Source organism: Oreochromis aureus, linkage group 14, assembly GCF_013358895.1.
Source record: "Oreochromis aureus strain Israel breed Guangdong linkage group 14, ZZ_aureus, whole genome shotgun sequence".
NCBI lineage: Eukaryota > Metazoa > Chordata > Actinopteri > Cichliformes > Cichlidae > Oreochromis > Oreochromis aureus.
Window position 1 is genome coordinate 26,483,928 of NC_052955.1, and position 23,392 is coordinate 26,507,319.

The 23,392-nt window shown below is 39.9% G+C and overlaps 1 protein-coding gene across 2 annotated transcripts in view; it reads left to right on the forward strand.

Annotated features, from left to right (window-relative positions):
• Nucleotides 1–23,392, forward strand: part of kcnab1a (potassium voltage-gated channel, shaker-related subfamily, beta member 1 a) — a 120,033-nt gene that overhangs the window by 53,404 nt on the left and 43,237 nt on the right. For both annotated transcript variants that reach the window (XM_031752741.2, XM_031752739.2), the window contains exon 2: nucleotides 16,730–16,773. In XM_031752741.2, coding sequence (XP_031608601.2) covers nucleotides 16,730–16,773 — 44 coding nt within the window. The remainder of the gene's footprint in view (nucleotides 1–16,729; nucleotides 16,774–23,392) is intronic.

Consider the following 23,392-nt stretch of genomic DNA (forward strand, 5'->3'; position numbering starts at 1 on the left):
AGCTTGACCCCATGGTAAGGAAGCACCAAAAGTCTTTTTATTCTGGTGACTATGCTGCAGGACCCACATAAACTAATTCACTTCCATGCTAGACTCACCGACATATCGACTAACTGACATTTATTTTAGCAGATCTGAGAAACTCTATTGTGTCCAAATCAATCGTGAAGTGTTTAGAAAGTATTACAAGGAGCAATAAGTGCTGGAACACAAGTTTTCCTATATATTGAATAATTCTGGTCTGCAGATTTTCTATGTCAGTTTAGTGAATGCTCGACTTTCCTCACAGTGTTTAAGCTGTAAACCTTTTGTAAATCCAACCTTAGTTCAGCAAAGGTTAACTTAGTTTGTGAAGAACTGAATCAAAGCGCTGAAGACAATTGTTGATCCTTCAAAGGGACACAGAGGCTGAATTTAAATGGTGAAGCAGCCTGAATGTTAGGCGGTCTCCTTGTGCACTGCACAGTATATAGTATAGGGTGTTATCAATTAATTAGACAACCTAGCGAAAGATATATATCACAGAAAAATAAAAGAAATATTATGCAGCTCTAAGTGTGTTCAGTATAAAGGTTATCAGAGAGATTTAGAACAATAACAAAAACCATAATCAGATACAATTTGATTGGGTTTCCCCCCTGAGCAGTGTCAGTTTACAGAGCCTCAGTTTTTTTGTGAGAAAAGACATTTCCACCTTTTTTATATCTATAAAAAAGTATAATTAAGAATCATAGCTCATTTTGGGTTTCTTTTTATTAGCACTATAAATATGCAGTGATAACGGCGTGGAAACAGCAGTGAGTAATAATAATGTGCTGTACGTGGACCCGGCCAGGCTTGACTGTTTCTTGGAAAAGCCTGTGCTAGTATATTATGCCTTTTACGCTCCACAGCAGCTTTATGACATTTATTAAGATGCTCATTCTAACAGTGTGTGCACTCGCAGTATTGTCTGTGTGTGTGTGTGTGTGTGTGTGTGTGTGTGTGTGTGTGTGTGTGTGTGTGTGTGTGTGTGTGTGTGTGTGTGTGTGCATGCAGTTGTATGTGGGAGTGCATGCACCTGTGTCCACCAGCGTATGGTATGTCTGTATGTGGCTCTGTGCCTGTACTCCTGTTAGTGGTGTGAGAGTCTGTGTGCACATGTGTTCAATCAAATCTATAAAGCGATAACTTAAAGAAAATCCCATCAGAGCATTTCTGGTCGGCTGTTCTGAAGGATTTACTGATTGTGGCCCACACACTTCACTTCCCCCGACAAGCACTGTGATCGCTAGAAAATGTGCTGGCTTTGACTTTTCTCCACATGAGTAAAATTCAATTCAGTTTCTGAACTTTGGTGGCTGAAAGTGTCAGTACTATGTTGTGGATGTTTTGAAAGAGATTTTTGACACGCTAAGGTTTGTCTTGTTATTGCTTGCATATGCGATTGTGTTTGCTTATTCAACAGCTTGCAGATTGTTTGCATGTCTACTTTTGTGTCTTGCAGATGCGAGTTTTTGCCCGTCAGTGATTTTTGATGGTGTTTCATTGTGTAACTTGTTCCACTTTAGTTACAGCTTTACCCATGATGGAAACCCCTGAGGGTTATCACAGCCTATTAAAGTGAATATATTATCCTTTAATCATGGTGAAGTGAAACCTTGCTTGCATATGTTCGATTCAGCAGCGACAGTCTCAATGCGTCTCTGGGGAGAGTTTTAAACAGGCTTATAGACAATCATTACTTCTATGTTCCTTTTTTTTTTTTTTTTTTTTTTACCAAGATAGTAGAGTGTGGGTGAACTAATTATCTACAATGTGTTTACCCCAAGATAAAGCTTTTTGTTTTCTTTCTCATGGGTCTCTCTGTTCTGGGTCAGGCAAATAAACAACTAGCTACTTTGTTTGGGCATCAGACATCATTTGGAGATCTTCAGCTGATTTCTTTATGAGATAAAAATCAAAAAGCACTCCTGGTTTGAATTTCGCTTCTATCCTATTTGAACTCATCTCCTTGTGCACCTCTTGACCACTTTTCAGTCCTGCTGTTGTCTTTAGAGTCCTTCCTCGTGTACTAACCACTTGCAGAAGCACATCTGGACTATTGCAGTGAACGTTCATGTCAAGCTGACCCAACTTTCATGTTTAGGATCATCAGTGCTAATAAGAGCTGGGCCCCAGCAGCACATCAGGTCAGGTGCAGGGCCAGGTGGTCCTCAGTTCCCCCGGGGTTGGACTGTCAGTGCTAATTTCAAAAAACTCCTCAGTGAGAAGAATCTGCAGAACTGTTGTTGCATGCCATTGCACTTGTTCAAAGTCCATTGAAAAGTTTAATTTGATTTGCCAGATTTGGCTCTTTGCAATTTCGTCCTGGACGGAAATTCAAGTCGCATTTTAAACATAGTGGAGAAGATCCAGCATGCATCCGAGATGCAGAAATGCAAGTGAAAATGTGACTTCCAGAGAGCGATCTAAAAGTAGCAGAAGTGCTCAAAGCACTGCAGACTGTAGTCTTTATTACAAAGAGTCAAGTGTTCTTTAAGTTATGCTGGGAGTATCACAGAAAGCCGTACCTTTAGCTTTACCAGATTTACTCCTCACAGGGTAGTCTGGAGCTGGAGCCTCTCCCGGCTGTCGTTGGGTGAGAGGCGGGCACCCTGGGCAGGTCGCCAGTCCATCACAGGCGTAACACAAACAGACAGACACCTACAGCTACTTTAGAATCAGACAAAGGCACATGCAGAGAGAACGTGCAAACTCTATACAAAAAAGGTCCCAGTCGACCAGCACGTTTGAATCTGCTAACTTTCTGTTGTGAGATGTTAGTGCTTAGCTCTACACCACAGTGCCACCCTGATTAGTGATGTTACAGTAATACAGGCATACATGCAGTTGGTTATTCTATATGGTCCATTAGTAGTGACAATGTCTTTAGCAACATTCTTGTGTTTCCTTGTTAAGACCAATAATAAAAACTAATAATAATAATAAAAAAAAACCCCCATCTATTTATATTGCAATGGTTTTTACACTGGAATGATAAGTAATAACTTGGACTTTAGCAACACAGAGTCATCAGGACACCTAAGTAGTCTATTTTGCGTGATATGCCTCCATAGTCTTTCTCTTGGTTGCTTAGCACCTTATCATTTACTGAATGTAATTTTCTCAGTGCTTTTTAAAGACATATTAAGGTTTCTCCCTCGTAGCGTGCCAATTTGATATCATGCATCTCTAACGTACTGACCGTGACCCAGTAGATGAAAGAAATCCTTATGTTTAAATAATTAATAAAGGTCTGGACTAATTGTTTGACATTCATCGGGCAACCATTGTTTCCCTGCTATAGGCTGCATGGATTAGACTGCCTGAATAGGAGATTACATCAACTTTTTTGTTTTGTTATGTCCTTTATTGTTATAATAGAAACTAATCGCTTTAAACAGGCTTGACAGCAATGTTGCATCTTCTCCAGTCAAACTTTTGATATTTAATTCATGTCTTTATAGATTAAAAGATCTCATAAAGGTTGTATGTTTCCATTTCCATTTGGGCTCCTAATGTTGTTGTAAAGTAAAGTTTGTAAAATTTCTGGATTTATTACTATTATTGTTTTGTTTCAGACTTTCTGGTTTGTCTGAAAGTGTGTGAGTGTGTGTCCGTGCATTAATCTCCTTTATTGATTGAAGTCCTAATTAATGTATAAAGCAGCCAATAAGGATTAGTTGAACAAACAGCTTAAAAGAAAACACAACAAAGAGCCTCTTGTTATTGCTAAATGGTGAGTTTTTGTTATTTGTACATTTTAGATAGGGTGTCTACAGTTGAAAGGAAAACATATTTAATTTTTAATTTTACTCGTGCACCCACTTCATATGTACACAGCTGGCAGTGATCGTGTGCGCTCATTCCACTTCTTCGCTTGCGTTTTCCAAATTGCTTCAGGGACTCGATCTACAAATCTTCTGGTGACAACACCACTTAGATACAGTATATCTGAGGTGGCTCGTGGCTCCGTTTGTCCTGTCCTTCTGTCGCTGGCTGATCCTCTGCTGCTCAGCGATGAGTCTCAATACAGAGAAACAGATCAGCCTTGTGGTCCTTGTCACAGCAACAGACATGCCGTACAGGTGGCATATTTTTAGACGACAGACAGATATGCTGAGTTTTATTTAACAGCTGCTGATGTGGTACACTTCTCCTAATTTGTACATCTTAATAATGCACACTGCAAACTCATTACTGTTCCTCTGTATTAAAGGGCTCACCACATAATTCAAATAATCCCCGGGCTGTGAAGCTCACAGAAACTGTATCACTCTGCAGAAGAAAAATTCCATCTATGATTTCTGAAAAGAGACATTCTGCTGAGGCTTTCAAATGATTTTTTTGATGCTTGCCACAAGGCAAGTGCCATCTGGTTCCATTATATCCAAGTGAAAGCAGACATCTCTACAGCTGATAACCACAAAACTTGGCAACTCATGCCTGGACAGTGCATAAATAGCACTGCAGGCCAGAGAAACATAAAAATAAAAATAAAATAAACATGTTAATTTGGTTTTGGGGTGAACTGTTAATACGAGGTCTTGACTCTCTGCCAGCAGCCCTTACAGCTTTTAGGCTCATCTGTATGTGTGCACTCTGGTGTGTCTGACTGACTGTTTGAATCAAGATTTCTGTGTAAAGATGGACTTGAGTGCCCCGGACGCCTAAATGTTATTTGTTACAGTGTGAAAATGTGTTATTTTGTATGAAGCTTGTTAATTCCTCATTTAGTTGCAGAGAACTTCAGGCGGAAATACATGCTAATCCCTGTTTAAACAGGATTAGTGTTTCTCCGAGTCTGATAATGGGAATGTTGCAAGTGGCATCCTTAATTTGGATCCAATGGGAATCTGCTGTGGCTGTCATTTTTAAAAGCCTGTGAAGTGCAAAATCCACAACAACCTATTTGAGTTTAGCCAACAAATAATGTTTAATATATATGATAATTTAGTCTGACATGTTAATCCTGCATTATGTTTTTATCATCCAGCAGATGATGCTGGACCAGCTGTTCATGTTAAAGCACAGACTCCTGTGCAAAGCCGGGAGCTTTAACCTGTGCAAAAGATTCTCTTGGAGTTAATATGGAAAAAAACGAAAAACATAAGAGACCCTTTTCCACAACATTAATCCAAGCACATAGTGATAGAAATCCTCAGTAAATTACAAGGTCAGCAAATACACAACGGTGGTGTGATCACAATTTTGTGGTTACTCCGAGTCGGTTAGATGGATATTTTATAGCAGCAAAAGCAGAGCGACATGTACGCAGAGACTCGATTTAACTTGTTAAGTTTATAAAAGTGAAGGAAAAGTCGTCTGAAACACTAAAACTTAAATTTCAGACGCTTACAGCAGTGTACCCCTCTATCTCCATGCTCATAATGAAGTCAAGCTGAAACCATCAGCCTCACCTGGCACAGTCCTGCACTGATCATCCACCTCATGTTTACAGATTTTAAATAATCGCTTTCTTTTTTATTGTTTTGTCAATACTTCAGAGGTTTGTGTATAATCTTTTTTGTGATTTGGAAACTAAATTAAAAATAAAAAGACTACCACGTTTGAAAGCTCATAATCGAAACAGAAGTGTGTGTGTCTGTGTGTCTCTTCTGGCTGACGCTGAAATCTGTGATTTTTTTTATTTTTTTAAACTTAAAATGTTATTTGATTAATGTGGCACATTACAACGAGACAAGAATCTTGCTGACGTAATTTCTCTAGTGAATACACTGCTACTAATTCTGGGTCAGTTGGTCGGTCACTCTTTTTGTCTGCTCTTATTATCCACATCTTCATTTTCTCTCCCTCTGCGTGGAAATCCGTGTTCAACAACAGGAAAGAGACCTTTTTAATATAGTCACGATCGTAGTGCAGAATCTCAGAACAGTTAACACAACAGCATCACAACGAAACAGCCTTTAAGATGTGTGTGTTTGTGTCTGTGCACGCCTGTGTGTATGCATGTGTGCCTCTGTGTGTGGGCACAGTCTTTGCTGAAGGAAAATGTGGGATCATTGAAAAATCTCATTTAGTGTTTGCTTTGTTTTGCCCCCAGGCTCTGAGTCATGTAGGACCACAGTTGAGGTTCGGGGAAATTAAACCAGAGAGATCTGTTTGTTAGACACTTTGAAAAAAATGGATTGATTTTGTTCTTCTCAAATAACAAATCCAGACAAATTTGCAGTGTTCTGAAACAGTGGGCATGTGTAAGTACATGTATATTGATCTGCTCGTCTGAATGTCTGAAAAGTGAAGCAAATCCGCTTTCTGTATTGGCCAGGAGAGGGTGAATCACCTGGCTTTGGAAAAGAAGTCCAAATTTATAGAATAAGGGAAAACATCTCATTCTAACTTGATTTATGACCTCAGTGAACACTTCCCTCACGAGTTTATGGTCTCAGTTGGGAGTTTCAGTTCCTGTTACAGGAAATAGACAATAAAGCAGGCTATGATGGAGGGCCGCCTTGTAATTGATAAGTCATAAGGTGTTAGCCTGCCTTGTCCTCGGTTTTTCCATTAGAGCCCACTCTTGCTTGTCAAGTCTGGTTTCAAAATGATGGGAACATCTAAAATGCCAAATCCAAGGCTTCAAAATGACTCCAGAACTGTCGTTTATATACAGTCCGTCATAAAATTGTACAATATTTCTGTTTCTGCGTTGCCAGAAAGCAAAATATTGCAAACCAACAAGAAAATATATTTCAGTTCAGGATTTCATCAACAGTCTGTCCTTAGTTTTCACTTGAAGCTGCTGCAGATACCCCCCAACAATATCATAATCTACTGCAAAAAGCCCCTCAAGAATAGTTTTTGACAGTAGCGTGAAATATCTGCAGTCAGCACCTCTGAAAATTGAAGGGAAATTGATTTGCGCCTGCATGAGTGGGGTGCTGTTTTGGGATGATGGATATCAGCTTGGTTCAATATGGCAAAGGGAAAAATTATAGAACAACAGATGAGAGAATTACCTGACTCACCAACAGAGGCTCTGTAGCGGTATGGATCATGTTTTGTGGAAATTGCCTTTCTTTCCCCGAGATACTTTGGAAACCACTAACGCTGAACAAGAAGGCCACTTGACAACAACTAGATCAGAGACTTTGGCAGAATGATTCAGGCCTGAGTGATGAGTATCCTTGCCTACGCAGCCAGTCTGAGTCACTGCAGACGCACACAGCGCTGTGCCCGGTTGTGTCCTTCTGCAACTGTTCTGCTGTGCCAGTAACGTGTACACACAGCTAATGGTGCCTACTGATTTTTACACATGCAAGATTGTACCGGAATCCACACGGCTTTTTATTTCCCTCGCCCCTCGTGAGTAAACGTACAACAATAACACGATTACATCTGTGCATATATATTCCCGGCTCATTTCTGTAAGCGTGAAGCTAATTGTTGGTAATTTGCATTTTAAATATCTAACTTAATGCAGATTTGCCTCAAGAGCAAAATTAAGCATGTATGTATTTTTTCATAACAAGGGGACCACTACAACTGCAATCCTGTTCCAACAGAGCTGAATAGATGGGAGTGTCTGATCCATTATAGCTCCTGGTGGTATTCCCCTATTGTGGGGGCTGAATTACAGTACACTGCAGGTCCTTTTATTATTTCCTTGTACAGCGAGCTGAACTCATTCCTCATGTCCATGTTTCGCTTGTGTCAAATTTTCTTCCAGTTCTCAATCAGTTTCTCCTTGAAGTAGCTTACAGAGCATGCAGCATACCAAGAGCTTATCATATCCTCAAGTCATATTGTAGGGGAGAGTGTGGATCCAAAAAGTAGACTCAGATGATGGAAGTGATTAACAGAAAACAACTTTCCAATAAGCAGCGAATATAGAAACAATATTCATAAAGCCAAACCGGGGAAACTGGGAGATATTTGAGGAGGAGTCCTACAGATGATAAAAAAACAATTGATAGTCCAAAGTCAAAAACGCAGGGTCAGACCCAGGACCATGACATCTTATGTTTCTGGGTCAGGAAGTCCATTAAATCATGTCAGAAAAAGAGTTTGTATTTGTAAACTTAAAGAGTGGAAAGCATGGAGGTCCGGATGTTAGCGCTGTTGACTCACAGCAAGAAGGTCTGAGGTTTGAATCCACCATTTGCCTGGGGCTTTTCTGTGTGTAGTTGGCATGTTCTCCCCGTGACTGTGTAGGTACTCTGACTTTCTCCCACAATCCAAAGACATGCAGTTAGTGAGGTTTGGATAATTGCTCAATCTAAACTTCCCATAGGTGTGAACTCCCCCACCCCCCACCCCTACTCCCCCACCCCCCAACCCTCAACTGGATGGACAGTTGGAACTTAAGGTTATTATAATACACAGACATGCATTTTTGTACACAAAGGCGCCACCTTAAATTTTCACACTCACACAACTGTAAAGTTGTCCAAAGACTGATTGGCTGAAAGTGCACCTCCTGCTGCTCGTATTAGTCGTATTATCTCGCCCCCATTGCTAGGTGACAGCTTTTATATTGCTCCCATACACAGGCTGCTGCATTACTCTGTCTGTGTGTAGGCTTTAAGAGCTCCTCCCATTACCTTTTTACCCCACCCACTCAGTGTTCAAGCTTTAACCGACATTGAATAACCCCACTGCTGAGACTGCTCCTTCGTGTATGCACTAACATATGCCAACAACACGACACTGACCTATAATGCACGGAAACATTTTCGCTCAGATGGACCCACTGGCAGGCACAACATGTGAGTTGATGCAAACGGATGTATAGACACACACACACTCGTGCAAGTGTATGTATAAAGCACACGTGAGCATATTTACACATAAAAACAGAATTAGCCTCTTTTTTCTGCAATAACAGGCATCAGTGCGTTTTCCAATTGAGCTCCACAGTAGTAGACAATATTAGAAAGAAAAAATGAATTATTAATGTGTGTTGGAGCTGCAGCCTTAAACCTTAAGGACACGACATAACAGTAACATGGAGATCTGTGGTCACGCATGTTGGTTTGTTTGTTCCTTTGCAGGGACAAAAGTACAAATATTACTGTTTATTTCATAAAGGGTTTAATAAGGCTGTGGTTTAAGATATTAGTTCTCCAGTGGAGTAGTTTTTCACTCATTTTCAGTCTAGTCCTCCTACCTGACCATTTTCTTTTTTTTATGTTAAACAACATGACATTGACCTATAAAAAGGGCACCTAATTCATGGGGTGAACCATCTGTGGTTTGGGGCTGCATTTCAGCCAGTGGTGTTGGGGATCTTGTCAAAACTGATGGACTTACAATGCAGAAAAGTATCACCTGGAAGGCACATTGATCCCAAACACGCTGCCCTGCAGTGAAAGCATACTTGGATAGAAAAACACACAAAGGATCACGATCAGTCATGGATTGACCTCCTCAGAACCTCAGCAATATTGAACCAGTGTGGGATCATCTTGTCAGAGATCAGAAAAAAAAGGCAGAAAAATCCAAAGACGAGCTTTGAATGTCCTGCAAGAGGCCTGGAGAACTATTCCTGAAGACTGTTTAAACAAAAGACAAGAAAGGTTGTGTTGAAAGCCTGTTGAAAATTGTGCACATTGGATGAATTCTAAATACATTTTCATTTACTCTTCCTACTTGTATTTATTTATTAATTTTCAGTGGAGAAAAAATGACTAACAGGAGTTGTCCCAGTTACTCTTCATGGTGAAGCTAAGTCGGCAAAGATGGATTCAGGAGTTGATGGCGAGAATGCAAGAAAAAAAACTATTCAGTTCCAGCTGTGACAAAACCAAACAAGCTTTAATACACAAAGGAGCACATACAGTACAGTATCTATCCCTACGTTCTGTTTTTTACATTTTTTAATTTGGCTTCACCGTTGAAAATGTGATCGATAGTGACGCATGCAGTCAGTAGAAACGTGTAGCGAGTTAATGTTTAAAAGATGGTGGCACGTAAGTGGGAGGTGAAAGGAAAGTGAGAGGACAGCAGCGATGTTGGTTTGTGTCAGAGGAGGAGGACTCATGGCAACAATGTGATTATACAGTATGCTTTTAAATGACTAACAACGCTGCATATTTTTACATAGTTCAAACCGATCTTTTTCTCTACTGGCAAAACACTGGCAAAACAATTATATGTATATATATATAAACACACTGCTAATGATGTGAAAGCATACCTGGATAGAAAAACACACCCTATCAGTCATGGATTGGCCTCCCCAGAGTCCAGACCTCACTGAAGCAGAGTGGGATCATCTTGACTGAGGGCAGAACAAAAGGCAGCCAACAACCAAAGAAGAGCTTTGAATGTTCTTCAAATGCTTGGAGAACTATTCCTGAAGACAAGAATAATGGAATAAATATATAATAAAGGTGGTCATATCAAATATTAACTTTTAAGCTTACACTATATTTTCATATATGTTTATCACATTTTAGTAAATCACTGCACCTTTCCCCCCATTTTCCTAGAAATATATAAGAAAAGGAACAGCGACTCAAGACTTTTGCACAACACTGTAGGTGTTAATGTGAGTCGGTTTGTCTCCCACTGTATTTCTCCCTGTGAGAGACTGGTGTCTTGACCAGGGTATAGCCTGGCTGTTTTCCGTAACCCTGAACTGGACAAGCTGTAAAAAAAAAATGTACGAATGGAGATGAATGTGAAGGTCAGGGCATATGTGAGAATATGTGGAAAAATGACACGCAAAGGAGTTGATCTGAGTACTGCAGTATCTACAGATACAAGTACAAGAAACTAAAGCACTTAAACAGGGATGTCTCCATTAAGCGATGCCACAGACAAACAACGTATGTTGCCAGAATTAGTGTGATTACTGTAACATTGTAACCTACTTTATCTGGAGCTCAGGTGGCCTTTAGGCATGCATCCAGTGCCTCGTCGTCATCCCCCCTCTCTCTCTCTGACACTCTCTTTCTGTCTCTCTTTCTCACAGACTTTTTTACACTCGATGGAGAAGTGTGTCAGCCAGTCTCTTGTGGCTCATTACTGTTTCTGCATATGACGAGAAGCAATTTGATTTTAATTTGCAATAGGGTTGCAAATGTGAAACTAATCTATTTAAAAGGCATCCACAATATCATCAAACCAATGGCAGACCTGAAATTATTTTGTTAGACATTATCTAATAACAAGAGCAGATAGGCTGCCTCATGATGCGCTTTTTAAAATCAGTTGTACCTCAAAATAAAGTGTACAGTGTTTATTGATTAGGGTTTTAAAGTGTTTGCATATGAATAAATAAAGAGATAAAGGTACAAACATTTCAACTAATATGAAATCATAAAGTTTTGATAGGGAAGTATGAATTAGTTTTAAAGTGCTTTCCAACTGTTTTAAATATTTTTCACCAGTGGGCATCTTCCTGTAAGTACCAGCGGCTCAGAATGGCAGTAGTTCCACCTTTGCTGAAGGATATCGGTGTTTTTTCACTGTAAATAAAAGTCCACATATATGCAGGCATATGAAGAGCCAGATGTTCGCAGTTATTTTCACACCGTGTATTTCAACACCAAAACTAGTTGGTTAGGTTTAGGAAGTGAAGTTAACTGGCATTACCGCCAGAGATTTTATATGCGCCTCTTCTCATAGACGTCTCCTACATCATCTGGACAGCTTTCTGTTTATTATTATGACAAATGATAACTGCCGTCTCCGCCCGCTGCAGCAGGGCATATCTATCGGGCGTTTACTTTCAAATTCAGGGAAATTTCCTGTCTGCCAGCTTTTATCTGCTATTTCGTCTAAAATAAATGAGTCCAGTCGTAGTAATAAATACAACCTGACTGGTGACAAACTTAGACACTGCCTCAGTCAACAGACATCTTAGTCATTATTATCATGACGGGATTAAAGCACAAGCAAAACTGACACTAAAGTCTTTTGTCACATTTAGAGCATTCCCAATGCTTCTGGGCCAATTACACTCCGCTGTCTAGTAAAAACAAAATAATGTTAAAAATGCAGAGTTGAAGTACAACCTATTTTTTCTTTCTTTTTTCCTGATTGCAGATCCTTTCCCTACTATACTGGGAGAGGTAATCAGTGACAGATCTGTGATGATGACTGCTGGCTTGCAGGAGAGAAACGGAGAGAGGCTGTTTTTGGCAGATGAAGAGAGAGGATAATATTGCCCATAGTGCCGGGGGTATTAGAGAAAGTCATTACTGTCCATCATCAGGCAAATGAAGACATGTTTAAGCGGAGATGAATAGGCTCATTGTTGGGAAGGCTTGTTATGGTAGATCTGATGGGAAAAGTGACTGTGGGGGGGCAGGTTTCATATTTCAATAAATATTTGATGGGAAGGGATGGCTGTATTGGTTTGCATTAGCATGTGTGTGTTTGGTGGTGGCTTGGTTATTTACGTCTGGCTGTAAATGGTTGCATAACTACGAAGAACCATTTGAAAGACGCTTTTGACGTGGGAGAAATCACTTTCTTACTTCATCTATGGAGCATAGAGAGCAATCCTATTTTCTTCCTCTTTCAAACCTCCTCTCTGTCTCATCTATTATCATCATCACCGTCATTCCTTTATCCATCATGCAATTAAAGCCTCAGAAAGCTGAATGAGAGGACGTATTGTGTCAGCTCACCAGGCCGCCTGACCTGATCTGAGAAGTTACGTGTTTTACTGGAGTATAAAAACTTCTAGGAAAACATGCATGTGGTTATTTTATATTCCCTGTTTCTTTCACGGTACAGTAAGAGGTAATTTCAAGCAACTTTGCAGCTTTGCTGTTATTTAGGAAAGTCAAAGTTTTATTCTGGAAACCTACTCTTTGTTTTAGGATGTTGAACCAGTCCTGTGATTCCTGTTGTTTGGTTCATTGATTTTGAAGCAACAAGGCCTCCAAATCAGATCAATTGGATGGGCTGGCATTTATGCTCTACTTTCTAGTCTTATGTACCGTTCAAATCATTTTGGACAGTAGCTAGTGTACATGCAGTAGGGTGTTTATTTCATATCTCAGAATCAACCTATAGGAGTGTACTGGAGGCAGGAGTTTTGTCACAGGTATAATGGTAAATGTTATTGTAGAGATTTGTTAAGAGTCAAGTACAAACGGATCATCTATCCATTCACTATTTTCCACATATCCAAAGTCGAGTCGCAGTGGCAGCCAGCCACATGTCCTTTCCCTCAGCCACATTTTCTAGATCCTCCTGCAGGATCCTGTAGACTTTATTCTTTTGGTCATTGCCCAGATTAATGTGGGACATCGATGAACTGGTACATCGGAAGCTTTCCCTTCAGTTCAGTTGTCTCTTAACCACAACAGTCTGCTGCACTGCCTGCAATACTGCTGACGCTGCACCAACTGGTCCACCCCACACTACACCTTCTCGTTAATCATAAATAAGCTTTTAAAATACTTGAACCCTCTTCTTTGTGACAGCCTCTGTTCTTGAATCCAGAAGTATTTCACCGAGAACAATGGCCTCAGACTTGGAGGTGTTGTCACCCCAACTGTTCCACAATTAAAACTGGAAACGAGGCTGTCTGGCTGTCGGTCATTGCGTGACTTTTGTCAACCCATCCATCCACCCCAACCTCCTCCCTACCCACACTTTATGACTCCATAATAAAGTCACATAAGTTCCTTCTTTTGCTTTTGTAATCATTTTTCCTTTAATGTGAACTTATTTGGTTTGTTTTGTAGTTCAGAGTTTTGTAGTTTTGAGTTTTCTTTAGAGTTTTTCAGGTCCGACTATCAGACGTTATATACTGCAGTGTTTTAGGACAGCTCCTCATTACAAGCATAGCCCATCATCATTACATTTGCTGCACAAATGCTCTGTCTAAATGAATTGGTGGCTTCTTTATTAGTCATCACGGAGGGCAGTTTTTTGCTTTGCTAGTTCTTTGTTGGTAGATGTATGCTCTGTTTTGGCTCAAATAAAGCTTTTCTCTTTAGACCTTAAATAGAGTGCACCTGTATTATCATCACTCATGGTCGTGGCCAGGAAACTGAGGCATCATCATTAATCGTCAGCAGGGGCATCCACTGACTGACTCAGCACCTCTAGTTTCTATGATCTAAATTCAAATATTGCCCTGAATAAAAGCCTTAACTTTGGGCTTTTTATAAATATCCTCATTTTTTCTATAACTGAGAAGCTACACAGAGCAGTATTCATACATTTTCTAAATTGCTTTCCTGTTCTGGGTCACCGGGAGGGCTAAAGCCTGAGTCTGTGAAGATCAGGTGAAAGACTCCAAAATGCAGTTTGAGTCATTTACAGAAAAAGTTCTGGTCATATTTACATACTCGTACTTAAATACTGTATTCTGACCATAGTATTAAGAAACTTCAGTGGATGAACTTTGGCTTTGTGTGGAAATCATAAACAGGTAAAAGGCTCTTCTAACCATATTTCACTATTAAAGGATAATAAAAGTGTAGTAATACAATAAAAACATAATTTATAATAACTTTTTGTAGCTCCTGTTACTTGTTGTTCAAGAGCACCTTGTTCTTAATGTCCTTTATGGATATTTTACAGGTGTCAGAGGATTTAATGCATCATCTAAAACAGATTTTTATGCCTGATTTAGTATTCTGATACAAAGGTCACATGGGTAATGAAAAAATTAAGTAGTTTTGACAGGTGGGCCAAAATGAAAGATGCTGACAGCTGTGAATAATGCACTGCAAACCTGATGCTGTAGTGAGGCCATGATGTGTTTTAATGAAAACTTGGTTGGATGAAAATTTTTGTTTTTTTTACATAAACTTTCAATGAATAAATAGATAAAATGTTACATTTAGATAAAATCCACTTTATCAGCACTTTTAAGTTCTTGTATGTTATCTGTATGGCAGTACAGGTGGTCAGTGACTTCAATAGGAAATATAAAAGGGATTAAGGAAGTTTTCGATATTTTCATTGTCCTGTGTGTGTGTGTGTGTGTGTGTGTGTGTGTGTGTGTGTGTGTGTCCTGCTTTAGGGGTTTAAGGAGTTGTGCATGCTTTCATCCCAACTGCTTTTATACAGAGCGTACAGCAGCATGATGAACAGTGGTTCCTTTTTTGGGCTTTCAACTTTTCAGGCTGCAGAACGAACGATAAGAAGTTTATATACAAAAATGATGACGTAGATTACAATTCCAGGTCAATTATATACTATCCTCTAAAACTACAGTACAGTAGCAAGTACAAAAGTGCAAGCACAACATATTGTAACAGCTTCCCCCAGGAAAATCATTCACGTGTGTGTTGCCTACAGGCTGATGAATTGGAGCGGCTGTTTTACCCCTGCACCTGCTTAAACCCCAGAAGTCAGTATTAAAACTGTGCTATGAGTATGTGTGTGGGTTGGTGTGCATTTGCATTATCATGTCCAATGGTGACTTTATCTTGATCGCACACTAATCCACGGGGACACTGTGGGGTGAAAAATCTAGGTCCCCAGTGAATATTCAACTTGTATATCTGGATATGGAGGACAACATTTTGGTTGATTAAGGAATTTAACATGGGGGAGCTTATGCTCATGACTACCATCACTGCAACTAATTTACTTTAATCTTCTTTACATATTTTACCAATCAGATTTGTCAGCTGGGCACAAACACAGCTCCAAAAATTTAGATAATGTTGGTAGGTGCCCACTAGATGTTTAGGGTGAAATCATTAGTTCCCATATCAGCCCTAGAAATGTGCAACTTTTACATTTACTCATCTTTGTGCTGTCCCTAAAAGAATAATTATTGCAGAACTTAAATTATAGGTTAATATTATTGTTATTAATGTTTAGTTTTTATGTGTATTTATGCAGTCCAGTGTTTTTTTTTTAAATGCTAAACAGAGCAAATGTCTTGAGATACTCTGCACACTGTTATCAGCGTGTCTCTGATTTGGTGGGTTAATAAGGTTGCAGGCAGCATGATGATTTGTGCCATAAGAGGATGGTCTTATTACTTTTATACTAAAGCGATGCAAAAAACATACTCTGCAAGATGTATGTAAATAACATCACTAATGAGGCTATTAGAGCTCATCAATAGTAAACACACACACACAGTTTTGACACCTTTACACATCTTTCTTTAACCTTTCATGTGTGCAAATATTCCTCACTGCTAGATGCATACATCCAGCAGTTTTGCATCTCTTTTGCATCTTGTTTGCACCAGTGTAGTTTTTCTTTACTCTGCCAACCTGCTTTAACTCATGTCTCTCTCTGCATCACACTGTTATTAATAACTGTGTGATTTTCTCCTCCCTGCGGATGGAAACATAACATCAAAGGGCAGCTAACCATTTGAATCAGCCTCATCATCATCTCCACCTCCTATACATCCATGCAGGTTGTATAGGAGGATTACTTGGAGACCTGGATGAGTGAAATTCATTTTAACTTTTCACAGAGAAATCAGGAAGAGAAGCGTACTGTCAAGCTGTCATGTGATTATGTCAAGCAAAGCCAAATTCAGCGTCTTGTAAAAAAAAAAAAAAAAAAATAGACCAGCTTGTTAGTCTCCAGACTGTCAGTCTGCTTGACGTTTTGCTGCATACACAGGTTAATATTGACTACAGGTGAAAATGCCTGTAAGCGGACACTATTGAAGGTAAAGTTTGTAATCGGTCAGATTAACGACTGAGTCTCGTCTTTAAAATATTATCCACATGTGTTCATTCCGCCGAGGTGTTTGTATTTTATCGAGATCTGACGCATGTTTTTTTTCCTATTCATGCAGGAACCTTGGAAAGTCCGGACTCAGAGTATCTTGCTTAGGACTGGGTGAGTAGACTTCACTCTGCTTCGCTGCCCACGCTTCTTCACATTGTCCCAAACTCAGAAAAGATCAGGGAATTGATTGATTAGGTTTGACCTTTTTTTCTCATAAACTAACAAACACTACTGTTGCAAACATGCACATACTAGACCAAATCACTGAGTGTCTAATCAGGTCATATAGATGCTGTTCTGTGTAGGCTGATGGTGAAATTTCCTTACTTTGCTCTTAGGTTCAATGTAGTCCCACACAAAACCAGTGGCCTGCATGCCTATTTCTGCCACCATGTAGGGCTCTTAAAACAACAGAAGAGCCTTTTTTTAGGTATACACAAAAATATAACAAAATGTTTTCTACATCTTTTATCGGTTGAACTCCGAGGAGGACTCCTGTTACTGAAACACAGAGTTGGCTAAATAAAAAGCAGCCTGGAGTATATAACCCCTAAATCATAAGACAAACAGTATAGCTATAGTTTTACCAGTGGAGACAAACTGTATGTAGGCCTGCAAGATAAATGGACGCAACTGTGACATAAGCATAACTGTAAAAGAGAACAAATGCAGAAGCTGAATTAACCTAAAAATTGAACTCTGGGTAAGAAAACGGTGAGTTTGCCTGCTTTGATTTATGGCTTGACTTCCATTGATTGGAAGGATTTTGATTCGGTGACCCACTCTATTTTTGATGCTTTGATAAATACTGTAGTGGTTTACACATTCAACTAATGAAGATCTCCAGTTCAATCCTGGGAAGAGACACAAATCCATTTGGGGGTTATGTGAGGAAAGGCATCCAGCGTAAAAGTCTTCCAGATCACACACATGGAGCTGCTCGCTGTGGAAAAGAAGAGAGCAACTCAACTATCATCTAATATAATATTAGTGGTTTTTTTCCATTTCTTACAAGAACTACAGTTTATTTGCTAAACATTTGTCCGGAAATCCATTAATCAAAACCTCAATCTTTATTTTCCAAGCTTGAATGCCAACCATCATATTTAAACACATAATATATTTAATTTCAGTCCAGCTTTTGAAGTTATAGAGAAACTAGAGATCATTACCAACTCAGATTCACAGAAGCTGAAATATTTATTATTTTTTCTTGTCCAATTTTTTTGTGGAAGTCCTCTGATATTGCACACGCTGATCCAATCATAGTCCCTGCACTCTACCATCATTTATAAATAAGTCATGTATCTTCTCATGAGTCCTTCTCCACCACTAACATCCTACAAATTAGAAAGGGAAACTTGAGTGTGTTTAAAGCTAAGGACCGTGTAAATAAAACTGCATATAATCATGAAATGCCTTAATTATCTTTAGTGTACCTCTCAGACACATTTTTGCAGAGGTGCATATAAATTGATGGCATATGCAACAGGAAAATAGTTTGTAACAGTTTGACAATAGTTAAGGAGTACTGGTGGTTCTTACTCTTAAGGTGGTCGAGCAGCGACCATCAACAAAATCACATCAAAACTCACAGTGTGTTTTGTAGAGTAGTAGTAGATACAAGGTGTGATCAAAAAGTTCTGGGATCAGGTCCATCAAAATCGATCCGTGGCAGATTGAGTAGTAAAGGTCTTGATCACGAGCATGCCTAGCTTTCAGCAGGGCTGCTATTTTCAGCTCATCTGGCTGAAGGAGTGATGACCTCAAGGGTTGCTACTCCTTTAGTACCGGTCAGATTTTATTGAAACTTGCACACAATGTTCTTCTAATGGTTTTTCATCTAAACTGTGCTCAGATCAAGGTCACATTTTTCATTTTGCAGTCAATAATTTGTGAATTGTGGTGGATTCAGGGCCAGATGAGCTCCTACATCATTAATGTTCTGGTTAGATTGCTTCCTGAAAGTCCCGTTCTGACCACCACTGTGCACTCAAAGCTTCAGCAGAGAGCAAACATCTGGCCTGAATTACTCGTGGACATTCATGTCCAGTGATGAAAGCTGGATCTTCATCCGTGAGTGAGCAGCTTTTTTAGCATTGTAAACACACTTTGTAGTCATGGTTAAACACAGAGTTTTCTTTACCTGCGTTCATTATACAGGGTGGGCCATTTATATGGATACACCGTAATAAAATGGGAATGGTTGGTGATATTAAAGTCCTGTTTGTGGCACATTAGTATATGTGAGGGGGCAAACTTCTCAAGATGGGTGGTGACCATGGTGGCCATTTAGAAGTCGGCCATCTTGGGTACAACTTTTGTTTTTTCAATAGGAAGAGGGCCATGTGACACATCAAACTTGTTGATAATGTCACAAGAAAAACAATGGTGTGCTTGGTTTCAACGTAACTTTATTCTTTCATGAGTTATTTACAAGTTTCTCTTTGTTCACAGCCATTGACATGTCGAAGAGGTTAACACGTGAGGAGCGGATCGAAATTGTGTTGATATCTGGTGAACGCAGTAACCGGGTCATTGCAGCAGATTTCAATGCAAGACACCCTAAGAGACCACCCATCTCCCATGCTACAGTTAGCAAACTGCTTCCTAAGTTTCGTGAAACTGGTTCAGTGTTGGATTTGACAAAATGTGGACGCAAGAAAACTGTCACTAATGAAGAAACATAAGTGGCTGTCCTAGCTTCATTCAGCAAGAGCCCACAGCACTCGCCGCATGTCACTGGAGAGTAGCATTAGTCGAACATCCCTTCGGCGGATATTAGCTACTCACAAATGACACCCTTACAAACTCCAGCTACTGCAGCATCTCAACGAGGATGACCCAGATCGGCGCACAGAATTTGCAGAATGGGCAAAACAAAAATTGGAACAGGACCCTCAGTTCACGCAGAAGATTTTGTTCAGTGATGAGGCAAACTTTTATGTGAATGGTGAAGTTAACAAACAAAACCACCGCTATTGGTCTGACACTAACCCACATTGGATGGATCCTCCAAGACTGTTGGAACACAAAAGTGATGGTTTGGTGTGGTATATGGGGTACAACGATAGTGGGTCCATTCTTCATCAATGGAAACCTCAAGGCCACTGGATATTTGAAATTGCTACATGATGATGTGTTTCCCTCTTTATGCACTGAAGCTGGCACGTTCCCTGAGTTTTTCCAGCAAGATGGTGCACCACCACATTATGGGTGCCAGGTCCGAGCATTCCTAGATGAACAGTTTCCTGGAAAGTGGATTGGTCGTCGTGGGCCAGTTGAATGGCCCCAAGGTCTCCCGATCTGACCCCTTAGACTTTTATCTTTGGGGTCATCTGAAGGCAATTGTCTATGGTGTGAAGATACGAGATGTGCAGCACCTGAAACTACGGATACTGGATGCCTGTGCTGGCATTTCTCCTGCTGTGTTGCTATCAGTGTGTGAAGAGTGGGAGAAGAGGGTTGCATTGACAATCCAACACAATGGGCAGCACATTGAACACATTTTATAAGTGGTCAGAAACTTGTAAATAACTCATGAAAGAATAAAGTTACGTTGAAACCAAGCACACCATTGTTTTTCTTGTGACATTATCAATAAGTTTGATGTGTCACATGGCCCTCTTCCTATTGAAAAAACAAAAGTTGTATCCAAGATGGCCGACTTCTAAATGGCCACCATGGTCACCACCCATCTTGAGAAGTTTGCCCCCTCACATATACTAATGTGCCACAAACAGGACTTTAATATCACCAACCATTCCCATTTTATTACGGTGTATCAGTGGCGGTCCTAGCCTGTTTGGCGCCCTGGGCGAACACCCCCTCGGGTCCCCCCACCCCCCTCACACACACACACACACACACACACACACACACACACATATGAAGAGAGAGAGAGTATGCATAGTGTGCAAACGTCTACTAAACAGACATCATAATTCGTCATGATATGATGGTCAGATTGTGTGAGGGTAGATACCAATAACAGCTTGAGCTGATTTAACTCCGGTGAGAATTGGATCAAGGTAAAGGTCACACCAAATGTGAAAATAAGGAAAAACTTTACATTACACAGTCTTGATAGATGTTCAATCATCCAGGTAAGGAAATCCCAAAAAACTGACTCTGTTCATGTGGACTTAACGTTTTCAGTGGAGACTGAAGAAGTCACTTGGATAAAATTCACTTGGAAAATCAATTGCATGCAAAAAACACATTTTCAAACATCAACGTGTTAGTATTTGGAATAAATAGCATAAAGTTAGTTGTTCTCACTTCCCAAAACCTGTTCAACTACTTCTTAATGCAAATATTTTATCAGCCCATCAAACGGCAACCACTCCTGCATTTAAAAATATCAACATGGTCATGAAAAAGAGCTAAAGTTCACACTGAGCTTCAGAATGGGGACAAAAGATGATTTAAGCATGATGCATGGTGCAAAAATGCTGATCTACTGGAATTTTTCCACTCAACCATCTCTAGGTGTTTCAGTGAATGGTTATAAAAAGAAACACACACACACACATGAAGAGAGAGAGAGTAGGCATAGTATGCAAACGTCTACTAAACAGACATCATAATTCGTCATGCAATGAGAACAGGAAAAATCAACAATTGACACTGACTAATTAATATTATATTATTGTATATATTGTTTGGAGTTTAGTCTGTTACTGTTACTATTTTTACCATTTCTTCTTGGAGGAACTGTAACCCACATAATTTCCTTAGGGATTAAGAAAGTATTCTGATTCTTAATGTTTTAGGATACATGACCTGCCATTATCCAGTGACACATCTGCTTACCTGTATCTTTTGCTCGTTTCTCCTTGTAGGAGCCATAATTAAATGTATTGAATTTTAATGATCACTGGGTTTTCGTTTGTTTGGTTGCTATGGTGATGTGTAACGGGAGTCACGTGGGTGCTAGCGGCGACATTAAGAGGATGTTGTCAGTCTGTCATTGATTGGTTTGATTTTGACAGAGCAGGGCTGGGTAGCCGTAGTTTTTGTTGACCGTAGCACAACGAGTTTCCCCTTGTTGCATTAGAGCCTGTGATGTTTTAAGAGTTTGAATCGCGAGCCGATCACATTGCTCTGTAAACTTTTCAAGCACTTTAATAAACAAGCCAGCAATTCCACCTCTCGCATTATTGCGTAAAGTTCACAGCGCGTCAGGCAAATAGGCTCAATCCCCGGCCTCTAGCGACTGTGGAAGTCGCTACACTCCTCTTCTTTTCTCTTTTTTTTTAAACTTTAAAAACGGGTTGTGTGTGAGACTTTAAATCAACAAAATATAAAATACACATTTTAAATTGTTATTGATCCCTTTACCCCGAGTCCTAAAATGTATATTTATTTTTTTACTCTTAAATATTTATTGTTCGTTTACTTGCACTGCTGTAAGCCTCGTGGTCTCGTCTCTCTATATACTGGACTGTATGTAGCGGAGAAGTTTACTTTGACTTCTTTGACTACTTCGACTTTGCCTGCGAGTAGGTGCACCGAGGGCTCTCGCGCTCACTTTTCGCGTATAGAATTTTGAAAAAACATCGGTGCAAATTATAAGTCTGTATCATAATGTCTGGTGTTTTCGTGTTTGTTGGTTTGTTTTTATTTTGTTTTATTTTGCGAGTTGGTAATTTTGCTGCTCCAGCCAGCCAGAGAATCCCCGCCTCCCGCCCTCTCCTCCCTGTGCATAAAGCAGCAGGCGCACCTATAAAACGGAGGGCCCCCTTACTCCCAGCAAATGGGCGATAGAAAACCGATCGGTGCCTATGACATTCCCAATATGTCATGGCATGATGTCGGGGCAGCATGAGTACGAGCAATTTTTTTTTTTTTTGCCGATACCCGTGATGCCGCCCCCACCACGATGCCACCCCGGGCAACCGCCCGTGTCGCCCGTATCTAAAACCGCTACTGCGGTGTATCCATATAAATGGCCCACCCTGTACTTTTGACACACTGATGTTGTTCCTTAACTATTTGTCACTATTTGTTGTTATTTGCCCCAACTATAGACTTTTCCTGGCTTTCTCATGTTCATAAGAAGTGCTGCCGATCTCAGAGATGTCAAGTCGACCCAATTTGCTTTCTTGATTATATATTCCAGCTGTACCTTCTACTCTGTTTACAGCCTAAACTGCACATCTGGTTCAAGACACTGGCTATTTTTAGCCACTTGTGATGCTTGACATGAAACAACACTGAATGAAACAGTTTCTAGATTATTTGAGATGGTTCCACTCAAAATGTGTTGTGGTTATTTTTACTTCACTTGGATATTTCCCGATAGAGAGCGCAGGAGGAAAGTTTCTCTGTGCTCGTGTCTCGGGTTAATACAGATCCATAAGGCATTAATTTTTCTCATGGACTTTTTTCTCTCCTTTCACCCAGGCTGGTTGAGGCAGACTGCCACCCACCCAGAGTGTGAGGTCTCTGCTTATTACATTTTTTTCTCCTACTATTGCCAAACACTTTCTTAAAGGGATCAGTAGATTTTAACTAAAGCAATCAAGATGTAATTGAAGACTTTCTGTTTTAATTCAAGGGCTTTAACAAAAGTGTTGCATTAACTGTTTATGAATTACAGTTAATGAAATAGCAGAAAATGCCATTTAAAAGAATGAAGAAGCTTATTGAGTTCATCAGTCAGAATCTGATGTTTAAAACAAGCATCAGGTATTCAACTAAATTATAAGCAGCTCCCTCTTAGCAG